Source organism: Ruditapes philippinarum, unplaced genomic scaffold (assembly GCF_026571515.1).
Source record: "Ruditapes philippinarum isolate M1 unplaced genomic scaffold, ASM2657151v2 ctg3585_1_1_1_1, whole genome shotgun sequence".
NCBI lineage: Eukaryota > Metazoa > Mollusca > Bivalvia > Venerida > Veneridae > Ruditapes > Ruditapes philippinarum.
The window spans coordinates 59,684-77,949 of NW_026859722.1; the positions used below are offsets into that span (position 1 = coordinate 59,684).

At 32.5% G+C, this 18,266-nt stretch overlaps 1 protein-coding gene across 12 annotated transcripts in view; it reads right to left on the reverse strand.

Annotated features, from left to right (window-relative positions):
- LOC132757650 (neurabin-1-like) overlaps positions 1-18,266 on the reverse strand; it is a 100,611-nt gene that overhangs the window by 45,232 nt on the left and 37,113 nt on the right. For all 12 annotated transcript variants that reach the window (XM_060748987.1, XM_060748984.1, XM_060748980.1 and 9 more), the window contains 2 exons: positions 14,390-14,510; positions 13,088-13,192 (listed from right to left, as the gene is read on the reverse strand). In XM_060748987.1, the coding sequence (XP_060604970.1) occupies positions 13,088-13,192; positions 14,390-14,510 (226 nt within the window). The remainder of the gene's footprint in view (positions 1-13,087; positions 13,193-14,389; positions 14,511-18,266) is intronic.

Here is an 18,266-nt window from a genome sequence, read left to right on the forward strand (position 1 = left end):
CTGTTATTGGAACTTAAGGTTAATGTTACTGGAACTTCAATTTAAAGTTACTGTTACTCAAAATCAAACTTCAAGTCACAGTTATTGGAACTAAAGCTTCAAGTCACAGTTATTGGAACTTCAAGTCATTGTTATTGGAAGTTAAACTTCAAGTCAATGTTATTGGAGCATAAGCTTTAACGTACCGTTAGTGGATCTGAAGTTTAACTCTTCAGGTCATAAACATAACTATATAGGCTGAGCAACGAACAGTGCAGACCATGATCAGATAGCATGAAGGTGCTGGCTGAATTTGGTCTGCACTCATCAAATGGGCAGAATCTTTCCCCAAATACTGTTAAAAGTCTAAAATCATTAAGATTGTCAAGTTTAAATCTTCAATAGATGCGGAACAAGTCATTAACACCAACCTTCTTTCACAATATTGCAATTATAATTTTCCTCCAGTTAATTAATCAATAGAACCAATTAAGCTGTAACAATATGATTTTAAAGTAAAATTAATCTATTAAATGAACTAATAAAACAGTTGATGTTAGACCATACAGTCATGTATATGTAATTATACTGTCAAAAGGATTCGACTGATTGAAACACAATAACATATTTCTAACATACATTATCAGATATGCGTATGCTGAATTAATTTTTTCATACACTAACGAAGCAAATTATGTAATGTTTAAGGAAAGGAAGAGATAGCTGAATAAATTAACAACTCAATAAGATATGCATGTTAAACACAACATTCAAATATCTCGTCTTACTATCAATAAAAGCATGTAGAAATATTTAAAGAATGCAAAATATTCATTATCATTTAAATATCCGTATCTATTAAAATGTTCCCAATTTGCCAAACTTTTCTCCCTGTTTTTGGATTTTATCACTATTTCAACACACTATCCATCCCCTGAAAGCTGAAGAGTCAAATTTTCTGTCTTCAAAAACATTTTAAAATTACATTTAAAGGGAAAAAAATATCAGATATTATACACTTAAGAAGGGTGTTCAGAGAACTGAACCCTGACCACCACCTAAACAATTTCAAAATGGTGAGAATAATTGCACAGCCATTTCCAGAAATAAATCAAACTGAATGAATGCACCTGAAGACGATTGAAGTCAATTTGTCAAAACAGTGACAAAACTCACTCCCCGAAAAAAGACAACGACATGCAGTTATTATATATACTTTCATATAAATCAATTTTTCATTACAGCTATTACCTCATAAATTATCCATTGACAATGTGTTGGATCTATAACAGAATGTGATCTCAAGGCCTGAAGGCAATAACAAAACACCAACAAAACAACACCAGTCAGTCACACAGAGAAAAAAACAACAATGACATATCAATGAAAATCAGACTATGAAATTAATAGCCAATGGCTAATAAAAAAACCTGGTATGCAAATATATATACACGAACATTAGATAATAAAAAATGTAGGGTATCACCAATCTAATTCGTTAGTAACTTAAAAGTCCTTTTCAGTACAGGTGTGCAAAATCACCTACACCAAACAGCACTCTAAAATTCATAAAATCCTCACAAATGAATTTGTCCGACAGATTTTTTTCTCTCCATGTTGAACTTTCTTCATTTATTACACTATCATACTTTCTTTTAAATCACTATAATGTAAAATCCAGATCTCCACATTTACTTAAATAAAATATATTCCATATAATATATTCACAAAAATATTCCAAAATTTATCCCATATATCTGTAGCATATGAAACACAATTTATTTTAATGACCTTGACACTGACCAAACATGAACAACTATATTATATTGTGTCCCTGTCCTACCTCCAGATAACAATACCTTCTATTTTCTATTTCCATACAGCAAAAAACACAAACTTGATTGCAATTTAACCGCAACAGAACAAGCAAAATAAAAGTGATTGCGAAAATTCGATACACTAAATATTTTACAATGGGGAAAAAAATTTTACACAGCAAGCCGTACTGCATTATACAAATACACTACAAAACAACATATGAATAATTTACAGGCCACCTAAACGTTTCAATAAAGAGACACTTTGCATTTCCTCTATTTTAAACTGTCACTTTGGCAGTGCAATATTTATCTTGCATAAATATATACACGCATAACTATCTTAAGATAATGAAATGTGGTGAAAGTTAACTTAAATACATGTGTGTGAAAGTGAATAATATCCCTATTTATATATAAAACGCATTCCGAGAGTCTAAAAACATCAAATACTTCTATTATAAAACATTAAGATCAAACTTAAGTGGCAGCAATAACGCACTGTAAATTTTATATTTTTGGACTTCCAATAGAATACATGTATTATATAGGTAAACATAATTATATTATAAAAGAAGATATATATTTCAATAGAGCTCTACTTAAAAAATACCATTAAATGACATTTTTTATTTATAATTTTATAACATTTAACATTAAAATAATCATGATTTTTTTCTTTGTTACTGACTTAAGATGCAAAAAAAATAAAAAAAATTGAGAAGAATAAAAACAATTTACAGCAACTCAATTTGATATAAGAAAAGAAAATAACAACAACAACAAAAAGCACAAATATTAACAAATACAAACTGTTTAAGTATTTAGTAATCCACTTTTCACTTAGTATGTCCAAAAAATTAAAAAGAAATTAAAATATCAGTGCCACTCATTGTGGCAATTACAATTACTTTACAAGGATAGTAAAAAAACGTCATACATTTACCAAAGGTAACACAGATACAAACTAAACCACCTATGATAATAATTTACTCTAGTATTATGGCATGAATCACCGTGAATCTACTGGTATGCATTGGTGATATAAGTTACATTAAAAACACTGCCCACTAGGCAATCATGTCAAATCTAATTAACATCTAAATCAATCCTTCAGGTAGCTCTTCATTTTGCTGTATTTTTAACAAACATTATATAATTCTGTCCCCATATTTAGAGGTATAATGCGAAAAATATATTTTGTCAAAATATTTTATTGCTGTGTCAATGAAAAATTTCCATTTTTATAAAACAAAAATTTATTTTCAAGCCAGCTTTAAAATTATATGTTTCAAAACAAATATCTTTAATGTTGAAAATTTATAAAATTCATTTATTTATTAATCATGCAGCAATTTTGTTAACATTATTTTTTCAATTTTTAATATATTCATTTATATATTAAATCTTGCAACATCTTTAACTTTTTTTCTCTCCTTTTTTAACTGTTTTCTTTATGAGAATTTTTTTCCAAATGGATAGTAGTTTTACCACTTAACCTCACATTTTAAAATTTTACTGTACTTACAATTTTTATTTTCTTCTTTTTGTTTTGTTACTTATTTGCTTACAAAATGCCTAGTCAGCTTTTTTTTCCCCTGTTTGAAGAAAACAAGCCGTTTACAGACTGCGCCCAGGCATTTCACTCATTAAGAAAAGAAAAAAGCCCCTCCAAAAAAACAAACTCCTAGATATATACTCCAGATTTTTACATTTAAATCGGCAAAAATTTCCCTCTTTTTTTGCAAACAACAATTACATTTACATACTGAGTAGAAAATACATCCAACTTTTATAGTAAAAGTTAAAATACAGTCACCTGCTTGCAAACTTTTTTTATCAGTTTAAAGAAAATTGAAAGATAAAGTTACAGTAAAATGGGCAGATCACACATAGAAATAGCTCATTCTCTTGATATACATACTATGCCTCATTTAGTTTGAAAATTGAGTTTTTCTTTAAAAATAAGTTAAGAATTATAGCTTTAATTTTTCACCCAATTTAGCAGTGAAAATACACAATATAGTAAAACCATAAAAATACCTCAACTGATTTTTAATTTTTTTTTATAATTTTTTTTTTACAATAATAACAAATTTAACAGCAATTATAATAATAATATCACATAAAGTATGATTAGCATTCAGCTTTAATTACATAATATATTCTTAATCCTTAATTGTCAAGTATAATTTTTGTGTTTTGTTGGGTTTTACATTGCATCAACTCAGTATAGGCACAAACCAGCACCTGCATAGAACCACCAACGTTTCATAAGCTTGCTGGATGTAGTTTTCCGGTGTCGCTTGTGTGGCTCGAACCTACAGCAGCGAGAGCCAAGTGGTTTGAAGTCAAAGACCTTAACAATACAGCTACATATGCCCTTATTAAGTATAATTATAATATTAAAATTTTATAATGCTCTAAAATTTTGTATACAGGTTATTGGTATAGACATAATGGTAAAAAAAATCTCATTGCCCAAAAATATTTTCCACTTCAATCATTAAAAAAGAAAAAAACCTCAGTCGAGTCCCTTTAAAGTTATACATTCATTATAAGAATAAATCATTTTTACTATGCGGAACAGTTACGCAACAATATTATGACATTTTCACATTAGCTTTACAAGTATTACAACTGACCCATGCTGTGTCAATTAATATATCAAAAACTAATTATTCCATTAATAAAGGTTTCCATTAATCTCAACCTAATGAGAAACATCCAAGCTGCTAGCATTAAATACCTTTTTGGAAAGTTGGATGATTTCTTGAGTTTTTGGGGTTTTCATATATCTGAGGTTCATCAAAAATAACTGCTAATTAGTCTATAAATTCAACTGTGTTGCAAGTCATACAAAATAAACTTAACTCTGGCACCATGGTGCTGTGCCAGGGATGACTAAAGTTGTCCCCACACTGCAAGATCAGTGCAGTGGTTTTGAATTGCTTTCATTGGTTATTTGAATTATATAATGATTGACCACCCAATTCCAATGCAGTGAAAGGACTGTGGGGTTACAATAGACTGGTATATTAGGACTGTGGTTACAATAGACTGGTATATTAGGACTGGGTTAAAATAGACTGGTATATTAGGACTGGGGTAACAATAGACTGGTATATTAGGACTGGGGTTACAATAGACTGGTATATTAGGACTGGGATAAAATAGACTGGTACATTAGGACTGGGGTTACAATAGACTGGTATATTAGGACTGGGTTAAAATAGACTGGTACATTAGGACTAGGGTTACAATAGACTGGTACATTAGGACTAGGGTTACAATAGACTGGTACATTAGGACTGGGGTTACAATAGACTGGTATATTAGGACAGAGGTTACAATAGACTGGTATATTAGGACTGGGTTAAAATAGACTGGTATATTAGGACTGGGGTTACAATAGACTGGTATATTAGGACTGGGGTTACAAAAGACTGGTATATTAGGACTGGGTTAAAATAGACTGGTATATTAGGACAGAGGTTACAATAGACTGGTACATTAGGACTTGGGTTACAATAGACTGGTATATTAGGACTGGGTTAAAATAGACTGGTATATTAGGACTAGGTTTACAATAGACTGGTACATTAGGACTTGGGTTACAATAGACTGGTATATAAGGACTGGGTTAAAATAGACTGGTATATTAGGACTGGGGTTACAATAGACTGGTATATTAGGACTGGGTTAAAATAGACTGGTATATTAGGACTAGGGTTACAATAGACTGGTACATTAGGACTTGGGTTACAATAGACTGGTACATTAGGACTGGGGTTACAATAGACTGGTACATTAGGACTGGGGTTACAATAGACTGGTACATTAGGACTGGGGTTACAATAGACTGGTACATTAGGACTGGGGTTACAATAGACTGGTACATTAGGACTGGGGTTACAATAGACTGGTATATTAGGACTGGGTTAAAATAGACTGGTATATTAGGACTGGGGTTACAATAGACTGGTATATTAGGACTGGTGTTACAATAGACTGGTATATTAGGACTGGGTTAAAATAGACTGGTATATTAGGACTGGGGTTACAATAGACTGGTATATTAGGACTGGGGTAACAATAGACTGGTATATTAGGACTGGGTTAAAATAGACTGGTATATTAGGACTGGGGTTACAATAGACTGGTATATTAGGACTGGGTTAAAATAGACTGGTACATTAGGACTTGGGTTACAATAGACTGGTACATTAGGACTTGGGTTACATTAGACTGGTACATTAGGACTGTGGTTACAATAGACTTGTACATTAAGACTGAAGTTAAAATAGACTGGAATATATAAGGACTGGGGTTACAATAGACTGGTACATTAGGACTTAAGAGACTGGTTCATTAGGACTGGGGTTACAATTGACTGGTACATTAGGACTGAGGTTAAAATAGACCGGTATATTAGAACTGGGGTTACAATTCACTGGTACATTAGGGCTGGTGTTTCAATAGACTGGTACATTAAGACATGGGTTACATTAGACTGGTACATAAGACTGGGTTTACAATAGACTGGTACATTAGGACTGGGATTACAATAGTCTGGTACATAAGGACTGGGGTAACAATAGACTGGTACATTAGGACTGAGGTTAAAATAGACTGGAATATTAGGACTGGGGTTACAATAGACTGGTACATTAGGACTGGGGTTACAATAGACTGGTACATTAGGACTAGGGTTACAATAGACTGGTACATTAGGACTGGTGTTACAATAGACTGGTACATTAGGACTGGGGTTACAAAAGACTGGTATATTAGGGCTGTGGTTACAATAGACTGCTATATTAGGACTGGGGTTATAATAGTCTGGTATATTAGGACTGGGGTTACAATAGACTCGTACATTAGGACTGGGGTTACAATAGACTGGTATATTAGGACTGGGGTTACAATAGACTGGTATATTAGGACTGATGTTGCAACTGACTGGTGCATTAGTGATGGACCTTTTTTTTTACCAAATCTTTATTAATTTTGATGAAAATTTGAAAGATAATAAATGCATAAAGTTCTGTTTACAGAACAATAAAAGAAAGGACAACATTTTCATTCCTCCTTAAATTTTGAGATAAATAAAGAAATTTTACTCTCTTCAAGTGTATAATGTAGCACAATAAAAAATCATTCTAGTTCTTATTTTAACGGGATTCTCAAAACAAAGAAATAATATTGTTCCTTTTATATCTACAAAAGTAAACAGGTAAGTATGATAACCTACATGGAATATGTTTGTACAGTAATAAAGCCGGGCAAAGGTAAACAAACAAATGATTTTAACGAAATTCCATGTGACGCCAAAGCCTCCCTGGCAAATATATGAGGGCTATATAAAAGATGGTTCCCATTCATTCATTTAGGTTCCTATACATGTTATAAATTATCTTAGCTTGAAAATTTCATGTTTATCTATGTAGAACATTAAAACCCAATGGAAAATAATAAACACATAAAACAAACAGCTCAAAACTCTTTATCATTCAGAAAGGTCATTTCTAATGACACAAATGCATTCCTGACTATATATAAATTTTATTAACACCTATTTAGAATTTCGAAATCATATGTTGAAAGAAATTATAAGTGGAGAAGGGATGGGGATGCAATGGGTAGGCTTAGAAAAGGGTAGTATGGAAAGGGTGGGAAGGAGAGTTGGCAGAAGAGTTGGGATGGGACAGAGTGGAAATCGAAAGGAGGTAATAAGGGTGGTGATATGTGAAAGGTGAGGAATGAAAAGATTGGGGGAAGAAAAGATTGCGGGAAGATTAGGGGGATGGAATTACATTGGGTTTTGTGACAAATATTGGGGTGGATAGAGGAAAAATTTAAGGATATAAAGAATAGGGTCAACTTAAGTGCCCTATTTTAACATCTATACCAGTAAACCTGTATGTGCAAATTATTATATAAATATAAGCAATAAAATAACAGAAACATGGAAAGTCAACAGTTAGCTTTTCATTATTTCATAAATATGAAATTATATAACTCCATAAAATGAGGGCAGCAGTAAAAAGTTACAAGTTGACTGTCACTGCAGTGGTAAAAGTTAATGAAATAAAATAACTGTGACGGCAGTGACAATTTTATGTAGGTCATTACCCTGACAAGGTTGTCAGACATTTTGTCTGTCATTAATTTACACAGTCAAACTCATTTCAGAAAATGACCCCTATATCATAGTCTGATAACTTGAACCTGAGATTGATTTCAATATGTCAATTTGTCCAGTGGTTTTATAATAAAACTGCCTAATTATAGTGAATGGGAGCAGTGGCCTAGTGGTTAAGGTGTTTGCATCTCAACCCAGGGATTATGAGTTCGAGCCCTAATCTGGTCACAACCTTGTTTATTTACATGACACCAGTACCGGTTGGTTCCAGTAAGTGGACTTGAAAGTGATTAATTTAAGTTGCAAGAACTTGATTTGTAATCAAGCTTAAATAATTATGTTTAAACTAATTAACCCCCAGTAGTCATGGGTTTAATACTTTGGTACTCAAACTTCTAGACAAACCAGTGATCATGAATTGCAGACAATGATGACAAAAATCTAAAATTTCTTAATAACTACAAGTAGGTTATAAATTCAGCTGGGATAATGGCATTACACAAACAATGCTAATTTCATTGCTGCTAACCTCAATGTCCATTGAATCTGGGGACATAATCAGGCAATTTTAGACTTGTTTCTCAAGTTATCAAATTATCTTGAATCAGTTAAAAATGACAGCATTGATAAAAGTCTGTGCAATATGATAAAAGTGGCTGACATTCAGACAGAAAATCTAACTCTTCAATTTATTTCATAATTCATTGACGTGCACTTTTATGAAATAAATGTGACATATCAACAATCTACAGGCCAGACACTGACCACCAGCTTGGTCAGTCAATCATTTTAGCACTTAACTACACTAGATGTCAGTCTGCAGCATACATGTCCAGTTCATGTACTGACCAATAAAATCATGACTAAGTGGAAAATGAATGGTGTTGGTCAAATGAAGGGGGGCTATGTGAGGTTAAATATGAAATGACCATTAAGTAGGCTGCAGATTGTTTTGTGGAATGAGTGTTTGTGTGTGTGTGTGGGGGGGGGGGGAGAGAGGGAGGGGGAGAGGGGGGGGAGAGAGAGGGGGCAGTGGGTTCATTGTTGGCAAGTGATAAGGAGTATGTAATGGTCAAAGCTATAAGATTTTTGTATCATTTTTAAAAACTGTTCTATATCAACCTTTAAGAACAAAACTTTTAAGAACAAAATTGGTGATCAAAAATGTTTTTTTATTTTTTTTTAAAGGTAGGGACATTCTCAACAAACAAAAGTGTAAAGTGAAAGAAAGGATACAGTACTTGCATTTGTCATTTTTGACTAGTATTTTCTATAAGGGGTTGGGGGGGAGGGGTGTGTGGGGGCAAAGTCAATTTAAACGTATTTAAAATTAACATGATCTATGAACCAAATTTTTTTCAATATGTAAATAAAGAACATCAGACAAAAGCCAATCTACCATGCTTTCCTCAATTGATATTAATGTAAAGAATTACCAGCAGTCCCTTTGTCAACAGTTTTCGAAGGGCTTTTGACCAGCTACTGTGGCTTTTTCTGTCCCAATCTGGATACCTTCATTAACATTGTATTACAATTCTAAGAGGAAATATCCCCTATACTGGTAACTTTTACCAAAAGAATTACTTAGCGTATTTATTTATTTACACCATTTACATTAGTAGTTTTTTTTGTATGCTGATATAACCTACTTAGTTGTCGCCTAACGATTTTTTTGTTCCCTCCGCCAAAAAAAACCCAGTTAATGAATGCAAACAACACGATACACATCATAGTGGTTAGTGACCCTATCTCCTCCGTTAATAAATGTCACCTAGTATAAAGATCAGTTTCTTATAAACCAGAAATATTATTAACAAAACTACATTTTCTATAAATATATATCGCTACTTAAGTATTATCTCCACAATACTAGAAAGAAAATAATTATGTTTAATAATTAAATACGACTTGATATTCTCTTTTTAAGCGGGCCTTCAGCTTTTATTTTCTGTGTTGTTTCAAATTAAGTTTTTCAGTAATTTTACCTTAAAGAAAAGCATTATATCACTTTATCAGTTTTTAAAACAGCATCCTGAGAGCTATTTATAGCGCATCAGTGACATTCTTTTCTAAAAATGGATCGGGAAACAAATCGTCCGCTTTACTAATTTTAATATAGAGAGCAGATCGGCACATTACAGGTATCAAAAAGGGGCCATAATTGTGTCAAAATCTGTGTAAGAGTTATGGGCCTTGATCAGTGACCTCTTTTATGCTCCCAAGTAAGTTTGTAAAGTTCCAAACCATTCCCTTCACTACTTTTAGAAATACCAAAATTGCACAATTTTTTTTACCAAAGCGTGTTTCCAAAGCCTGTGTGAGTACAATACTCTCTCTATTCTTTAAATAGTCAAGCCAGCATGCCAAAAATATGCCATAGATATTATTAAATTGTGAAAACTTCTTATTTATGTACGGCAGATTTCCTTTCCACAAAGTGAAAATGAAAAATTAACCACAATCTTTCTTGCGTGGATTTCTTCTCAAGACAAATTACGCAGTCATTCTCGTGTCGTTGTGACATTTCTCAAAATCTCTGGTGCACGTTAATGAACAATATATAAATGTATAATAAAAACCAAAATTGTGTCATAAATTAAAACATACAATTATACATCACAAGACATATATATTTCCTACATCATAAACTATGTGAATATTAATATAGCCAAAATATATATACTCCAGTAGAATTGATTACAGTCAAACGTGTATTAAGCGACCGCGCAAGGAAAACACCCAAAACGGTCGCTTAATGAAACGGTCTCTTAAGACAGTCAGCATGATATAAAAGTCAAAATTTATAAATGACATCTCTTTTATGAAGTGGGAATGTTTTTCAACTTCATTTTTATATGAATGTTGAATAATTAGTGCGCTACAATTATCTAAATGGATGCAAATGTAAAAATAACTTTCTGATATTTCTTGACAAATTACGTACATGTTTGACATTTTTTCCAGAGTTTTTGTAACTTCTCCGTTGTTTTTCCTTGTCTCCAACACGAAAACCCTTTTAGTAAAGATGCTTTCTGTTGTGCATTTTTTCATTTGAAATAAACAAACGACAACTAATTGTTACGATTAATTTAATTGCTGATCAAGTTCAAGGTCAATTCAATGCAGTCTAAATGTCAACAAGCGAAGCGTATACACCATCTCAGTAGGGGCGGAGCGTTGCATTGTTTATCCGATATTATTGGATAATACACGTCACGGATATACTTAACTTCATTTGCATACGCTGAAACGCTTTGGGAAATAGAGTTTTTCACACGTTTATTTGTTGTGTTTTGATTGTTGACACTTGTGACATTACGAGGTGGCGTTCTCTAAAAACACAATTACTTGACAGGTAAAAGTAGTCGTTTAATGAAAAGATTGATCTCAATTAGGTGACTAATTAGCGGTCGCTGGTCGCGTTGAGCAAAAGTCGCTTAATACATTAAAGATATAGAGAGAAAATGATCGGGGGGAATTTAAAGTGGTCGTTTAAGACAAAAGTCGCTTAATACACGTGGTCGCATGGGCAAGTTAGACTGTATTTCATACCTTTAACAATAGCTACATGTATAATTTTTCATTGCAAAAAAAAGAAGCGCTTACAAATAATAGAAGTATATAATGAAAATAGCAAAAGTTTATTCATTATTGTAATTCATATATAACAAAAGTAGACTGGTTATAATTTATTATATATAAAAGCTTAGCAACAAAAATACAATATTTCCAATTAAATATTTCTTTCTTGCTTTCTTTCATTCTTTCTTTCTTTCTTTCTTTTTTGTTCATTCATCCATCAGTGTGTGTATATGTTTGGATGCATTTTTTCCTTCTTTCTCAGTCATAAAATGTTATATTGTACTAAATTTGATGTGTGTATAATGCTTGAGTGTTTGATATGCTATTTCAGAAATGAAATGTTGGAAGATACATATTGTTCAACGGCTTACCTTGCTATAAAATGTTTTGCACTTTTTGTGCAAATACACTTTTATCAAAATGTGTTATATATATAGGCCAATAAAACTGTGTTTTTTTTCCCATAACAAAACTGACATTATATGCTGCTGACACTTTACAACATATTTTTTAGGGTACTGCCCCCTTTAAAGCAGGGGACGTTTGCAGGCATTTTACACACATGAAAAATCTACAGTTTTTCTCTAAAAAAACAATTAAGATCAAGTTTTATTCTTCCACTTTTACAAAAAATAGTCATTCTTCCCTTAATTTAAGGGAAAGGGCCCTTTGCTCCACCTGTGAAAAAGCTTGGATTCCAAAGGAAGTACTTCATTTTCATTTCATACAAAATAACAATATAAACACCTAACCAAGTTTCATTTTCTTTTAAAGAAACACCAAAAGTAATTTTTATTTTTTGGCCTTACAATTAAGATTGCATTGTGTTAGAGGCACAAAAAATCTTATTTCTTCTTTTTTGTTTTTGTACTATCAGCATAAGTAACCCAGTTAAATGAATGACAGAAAACAACAAGAAGACTGTCAGTAGCCAATAAATAACCTTGACTAAGACTTTATTGCAATATGTACCATCCTAGTACTCGAGATAAATAAATCTGTCATGTAAAATATATCTTTCAAAATTGTTCATGATACTATTTTTGTGATACTTTTTTTTTGCTCAAATATTGTTTTACTCAAGAAGTATGGTATCAAGGTAATAAAGTATTTTCATATAGTATACATCAGAGCTTTTACCAGTGAAAATATGCAAATTCATTTTTTATATATTCTGTGATGTGACAAATAGTGACATTTCAACTACTATACAATGGTGATGATGTTGGTAATTTTCACTGCGGATCACAGCAGTAAGCCGCGTTGAATTCACCAGAGCACAGTTCAGCCACCGCATCATTCCTGGACAGGCTGTCAAGCAGTTTACCAGTACTAGTTACCTCCACTTTTGCAAGGAACTGAAACTTCTGTACATGCCAGAGCAGAGGTACAGTGTGGATGACGGTAGAAGCTTTCATGATCAATCACAACGAAAGTGACCTGCACAGTCTGGGAATCAAACCTGGGTCACCTGATTCACAGTCCAACACTCTACCTAATGAGCTTATCAGACAACTCACTATCATTGGGGTTTCTTTTAAAATCTACTTGTTATGGCACTTACTTGACTTCCCCACTGGTGTTGCGCAGGACTGAGGCAGCATATGCTTGCGTTACCCCAACAAGGCTCTTACCATCTACTTCTATAATCTGGTCATTCACCTGCATTCTGTAAAACATAAGACACCAGCATTATAGATATATAATATTTATATATAAATTTAACCACATATTTCAATTTGTAGCTTAAAGGGACTTCACTGCTGAGGTTTTTTTGACATGTCAGGATTCAGAATATTTTCAGCAAGATTTGTGTACCATTAATTTTAAATATATAGATAATTCAACACAATACCTCAAAAGAAAATGAGCATAATGTCACTTTAACTTGATATTTTTGAAATCTAATTACTATTTATGATTTTTTTTTTAATAAACAAATAATGTATTGTTCTTTTTTTTCCCCACCTTTGCAACATGTCTAATGAGATTTACCCCAAGGGAGACAATATTGCATTCTTTAATTACATAACCTGACATTATTACCTCCCTTGTCATTTACTTTCAAGAAAATCCAGCCTCAATACATACCCCTTTTATTTATCATAAAAATATTTACAAATGACTTTTCCAAGAGCTTCATGTTACTAAATATTACTTAATAGATAGCCAAGCTTCCTGGGCAGTTGCACCAACCTTAATTATTTAACCAAGCTTCTTCAGCAACTGAGATTTATTCAATACCAAAACAATACAACAATACAAGAAAAATGCACGCTTAAATATAACAACAAAAAGAGACTTATAGGCCTCCTACTTAAGTTTTCCTCTATATGACACAAGTATTGTAGCCAATATTTTACATGTTACACACATGCTGGCACTTTACTCATCAATATATATACTCAAGTACTGGAGGTATGGTAACACTTGAGCTTTTGTTGGATTATCATTATTGTTGTTTCTTACAGTACAATAGCATATCTCAATGTAATTTTTTTTTTGTATTCTAACAAGAACTGTTTGTAGATCAGTGTGCTTGATAGTACAACAAGAACCTGGATAATGTAGATTTTTTTATGCTCAAAAAGGGTCATAGTTCTGTCATAGTTATGGGCCTTAGATTATTCTCTAAAATAAGGTTCTAAATTTAAGTTTAAATATAAGTTTCAAGCAATTCATTGGTTGAGGTAGACCTCTGTGCTTTATTTCAGGCACAAAATTAATGTGCACCCGAGTAAAACAACTGACGTTCCGTTAGCAGGACAAAATCTTACTTAACTTGATATGAAAACTGTAGCGTGACATAAAAGTGGCAACACTGATCTGGACAGAGTTCATATAAAATCTTGCTTTAAAATCTTACTTTTCACTTCTTTGTGCAGCACCTCCAGCTGTCAATGTTTTAATGAAAATACCAAGCTTTTCTAATCCCGCATCAGCACCAACTCCCATTCCAATAATGCTGAGACCGAGGCCTTCTGGCCCTGAAATGTATAAATAAAACATACATGAACCAAAAATGATGACAAAAGACCTTCTGGGTGTAAAAAGGATAAATGAAACATAAATGAATCAATAATGCTGAGACCAAGGCAATCTGGCCCTGAAAAGTATAAATAAAACATACATGAACAAAAAATGCTGATAAAAGACCTTCTGGACGTGAAAAAAGGATAAATGAAACTGCATAAACCCAAAATCCACAGCACATCAACATTAAATTCAATGTCCAAGATAAATTGTCATGGACAAATTAAGCCTCGGCCCTCCCTGGTCACAAGGTAATGCATCAATCAAATATTTGGGGCCTCTGTCAGAAGCACAGTGGCTATGAATTGCTGAATAACTTTTTCACTTGGGTCATCACAACTGTAAACTTAATTTCAACCAGAAAGTTGAATTTTTTCAAGAGAAGAATTTATATATATGCAGCTAGTTTATAGAAGCTTGATGATTATTATAACATCACCTTATAGTGCAATAACTGGTTAACTCCTATTAAATTTAGAAGGACTTAACCCGTTACAGCACTAAGGTGACGATAATCCAATACCTTCTCATTCTTGAAATAATGCATGGATAGGTCAAGGTTACTGAAAAGTAATGCTAAGAGTCTATACAATTAGTTTTTAAGTTTAGAATTTCTAAATAAAAAGATTTTTGTTGGGTTTTACGTCACACCAACACAGTACAGGCCAATTATGGCGACTTTCTAGCTTTACTTGTGAAGGAAGACCTCAGGTGCCCCTTTGCGCATTCTATCAGGCACAAATGGGCACCCGAGTGGAACAACTGACTTTGTGTAAGTTAGCTGGATAGCATTGGCACATGAAATAATTGGAAGACCCTGGTGCAGGTCAGTCAGACTGTTTAAAAAAAACATATCTGAACATAATAAAACATATTTAATCATCAAACATGATTGACCGTTTGTCTTTCTTAAAACAAAATCATTATATATTCATGAAATTTTTTTCACATCTTCTATGTCTCTTAAAGACAATATAAATGTTAACAATATGAAGAAATAGTAGTATACAAACCTCATATCAAAATGAACATCAAACATCATTTGTTGTCAAATAATGAATTTATCCTTGTTTAAAACACATGAAAACATTAATATCCAGGGAAGTTAAATGAGTAAACATCAAAAATACAATAACTTTAAAGGTTAGAAAATAATTGTAACCAATAAAGACTGTAATATAATTCCTTTTATCTTCAAATCTTAAGGAAATACATCATTTAACTTCTATGTGCAGTTACATAAATCATTTTCCTTTATAGACAAGAATCACATCAAAAACTTATACGGAATCCACAGAATAAATGAAATTTCAATTTAATTTCCACATGTATTAATCAAACAAAAATGGCAATTTTCAGAGCTCACTTCTTGACACTTAACAATGTGTATCTAAAAAGAATAAAGGAATTATTCTCTTAATAAATATGCACTTAAAATCCATTTATTTCCAGTTATCTTTAACAAAAAAAACAACAATAAGTAGATCTAGGTAAACATAATCACAAAATGTCAACTTTTAATTCCGTAACTCACACAATTATTTCTCAAAACCGATCATTATTATAATTATTGTAAGATATATTTTGATATATATATATACACACACACAAGTTCTACTTCATTTCATTAATCCAAATTAATTAACCGAACATAGAAATTTTAAGCAGTTTTTATCAGATTATTTTTTACAACAGTGAGCTGCTTTGTACTCTATCCCCCCTCACTTCATCTCTCTTCTCCAATGTTTACAAAGGTTCTCCTTGTTTCACAGAAATATTTATAGAAAATTACTATCTCCGAGAACACTTCTTTGAAATTTGAACTGCCCAGACAAACTGCACATGTGTGCTTTGATAAGCTGACATGATCTATAAACAAACTGAACCAGTCTGTGGAGTCAGAGAGGAAAAAAAATCATACATTTTAAAATTTACATAAAACCAGTCCAAAAAAAAATCCTGCTCTTTAAATGCTTGCATTTCTTCATTTCTTATAAATCTCTTCATTGGTCTGAGTGGCGCTTTTATCTAAGAGGAACCATTCTACACACTATCAAAAAACTATTTATTTCTGAAGACCAGTCCAATGCCAAGAAAACTTTAAAGAAATCAGCGGAACAATTCTACACTGAAGAACAAAAACAGCTGCAAAAAATCTACACATACTACAGAACAAAACAAAAGTAATTGTGTCCATTTCTCCCACCTTTTTTTTTACAATTCAGGAAAGGAAAGGGAATGCTCTGCACATCTGATAATGTACTCACTGGGTACAATTACCTACATTATGTCTTAAAACATAATTTGTCTCAGTAATCAGCATGTTATTTTCTTTTGAGATTAGTAGTACAGTACTTAATATGAAAGCTCTTGGGTGGGTGGGTTGGGTGTTTGAAGTCTACCCTCTGTATCACAGCAGAAAGCCACTTAAATGAGAGCACAGTTCAGTCACTGCATTGTTCCCGGGCAAGCTGTCAAGCAGTTTATCAATGCAAGTTGCCATCACTTTCGCCAAGAACTGCTGTGAGGTGACTTTCCAGCTTTACTGGTGTAGGAAGACCTGAGGTGTACCATTTCAGGCATAACAGGGGGCACCTGAGTAGAACCACCAACTACTTATTACTCAAACCCATAGTATCAATGATCCCTATAAATTATCAGGAAAAACAATATAATTCAAAAGGTAACTTAAATGTTTATATTTAAAATTTAAAACCTCTTGAAAACCAACAAATGCATTAGCTTATACTTCATGTATATTAAGGGTCAGTCCCTAAAATTGCAAAAGGTTGGTCCCATTGCACATTACGTATTGGTAAATACTGAATGGCAACATACCATTCCTTACATTGTGGCACCACTACTACTTAATATATACATTGCTCTAAGCCATAGCAGAATAGCAAAGAATCTATAATTGTCATCACAATTTGCCAATTTGCCATTATTAATAGGAAATAAAAAAGATCAAATTCCTGATCATTCCCAATGTTTTCTTACTGCCAACTCTATTAAGATATAAGGTTACACAGTCATGGTATTATTCTAGAAATTAAAGATAACAATATATGCAGGTCTATTAAATTATTCTACACTCATAATCTAAAGCACCATCGAAAAGACTGGAAACATATTTTTGGTATCTTGAATAAACAGTTATAATATGGCTTCTATAAAATGAACTCTTTTGACTCTTACAAAATAGCAGAAATAATGATTTTTCAGATCAGTAATAGTTTTTCTCTTATTAACTTCATTCAATCCTAATTTTTATTTCACACTAACACTTTAAGGGTTCATAATATGGCAACTTTTCAACAAAGGAAACTGAGGAAAGGTCATATGGCGACTTTCCAGCTTTACTGGTGGAAGAAGACCTCAGGTGCCCCTCCATGCATTTTTTCAGGCACAAACTAGCACCTGTGCAGACCCATCCATGTAAAGTCGTTCCTTTATCCATATAGCTGGATAGCTTCTGCACATAAAAGAATCAAAAGTCTCTAGTGGGATCCAAACCTTCTGTAGTAAGGGGCAAATGGCTTCAAATCAATGACCCATTTGGCCATGGACACCCCTAATGTACCCATAACAAATTTGATCTAATCACATTTGCATTGAACTATGTGAGGTTAAAATCTTTCTCAATAAGACAGCCATCTGTTTCTGTACACATTTCTTTGTATTCTTGATATTATATTATTTCTTGAAAT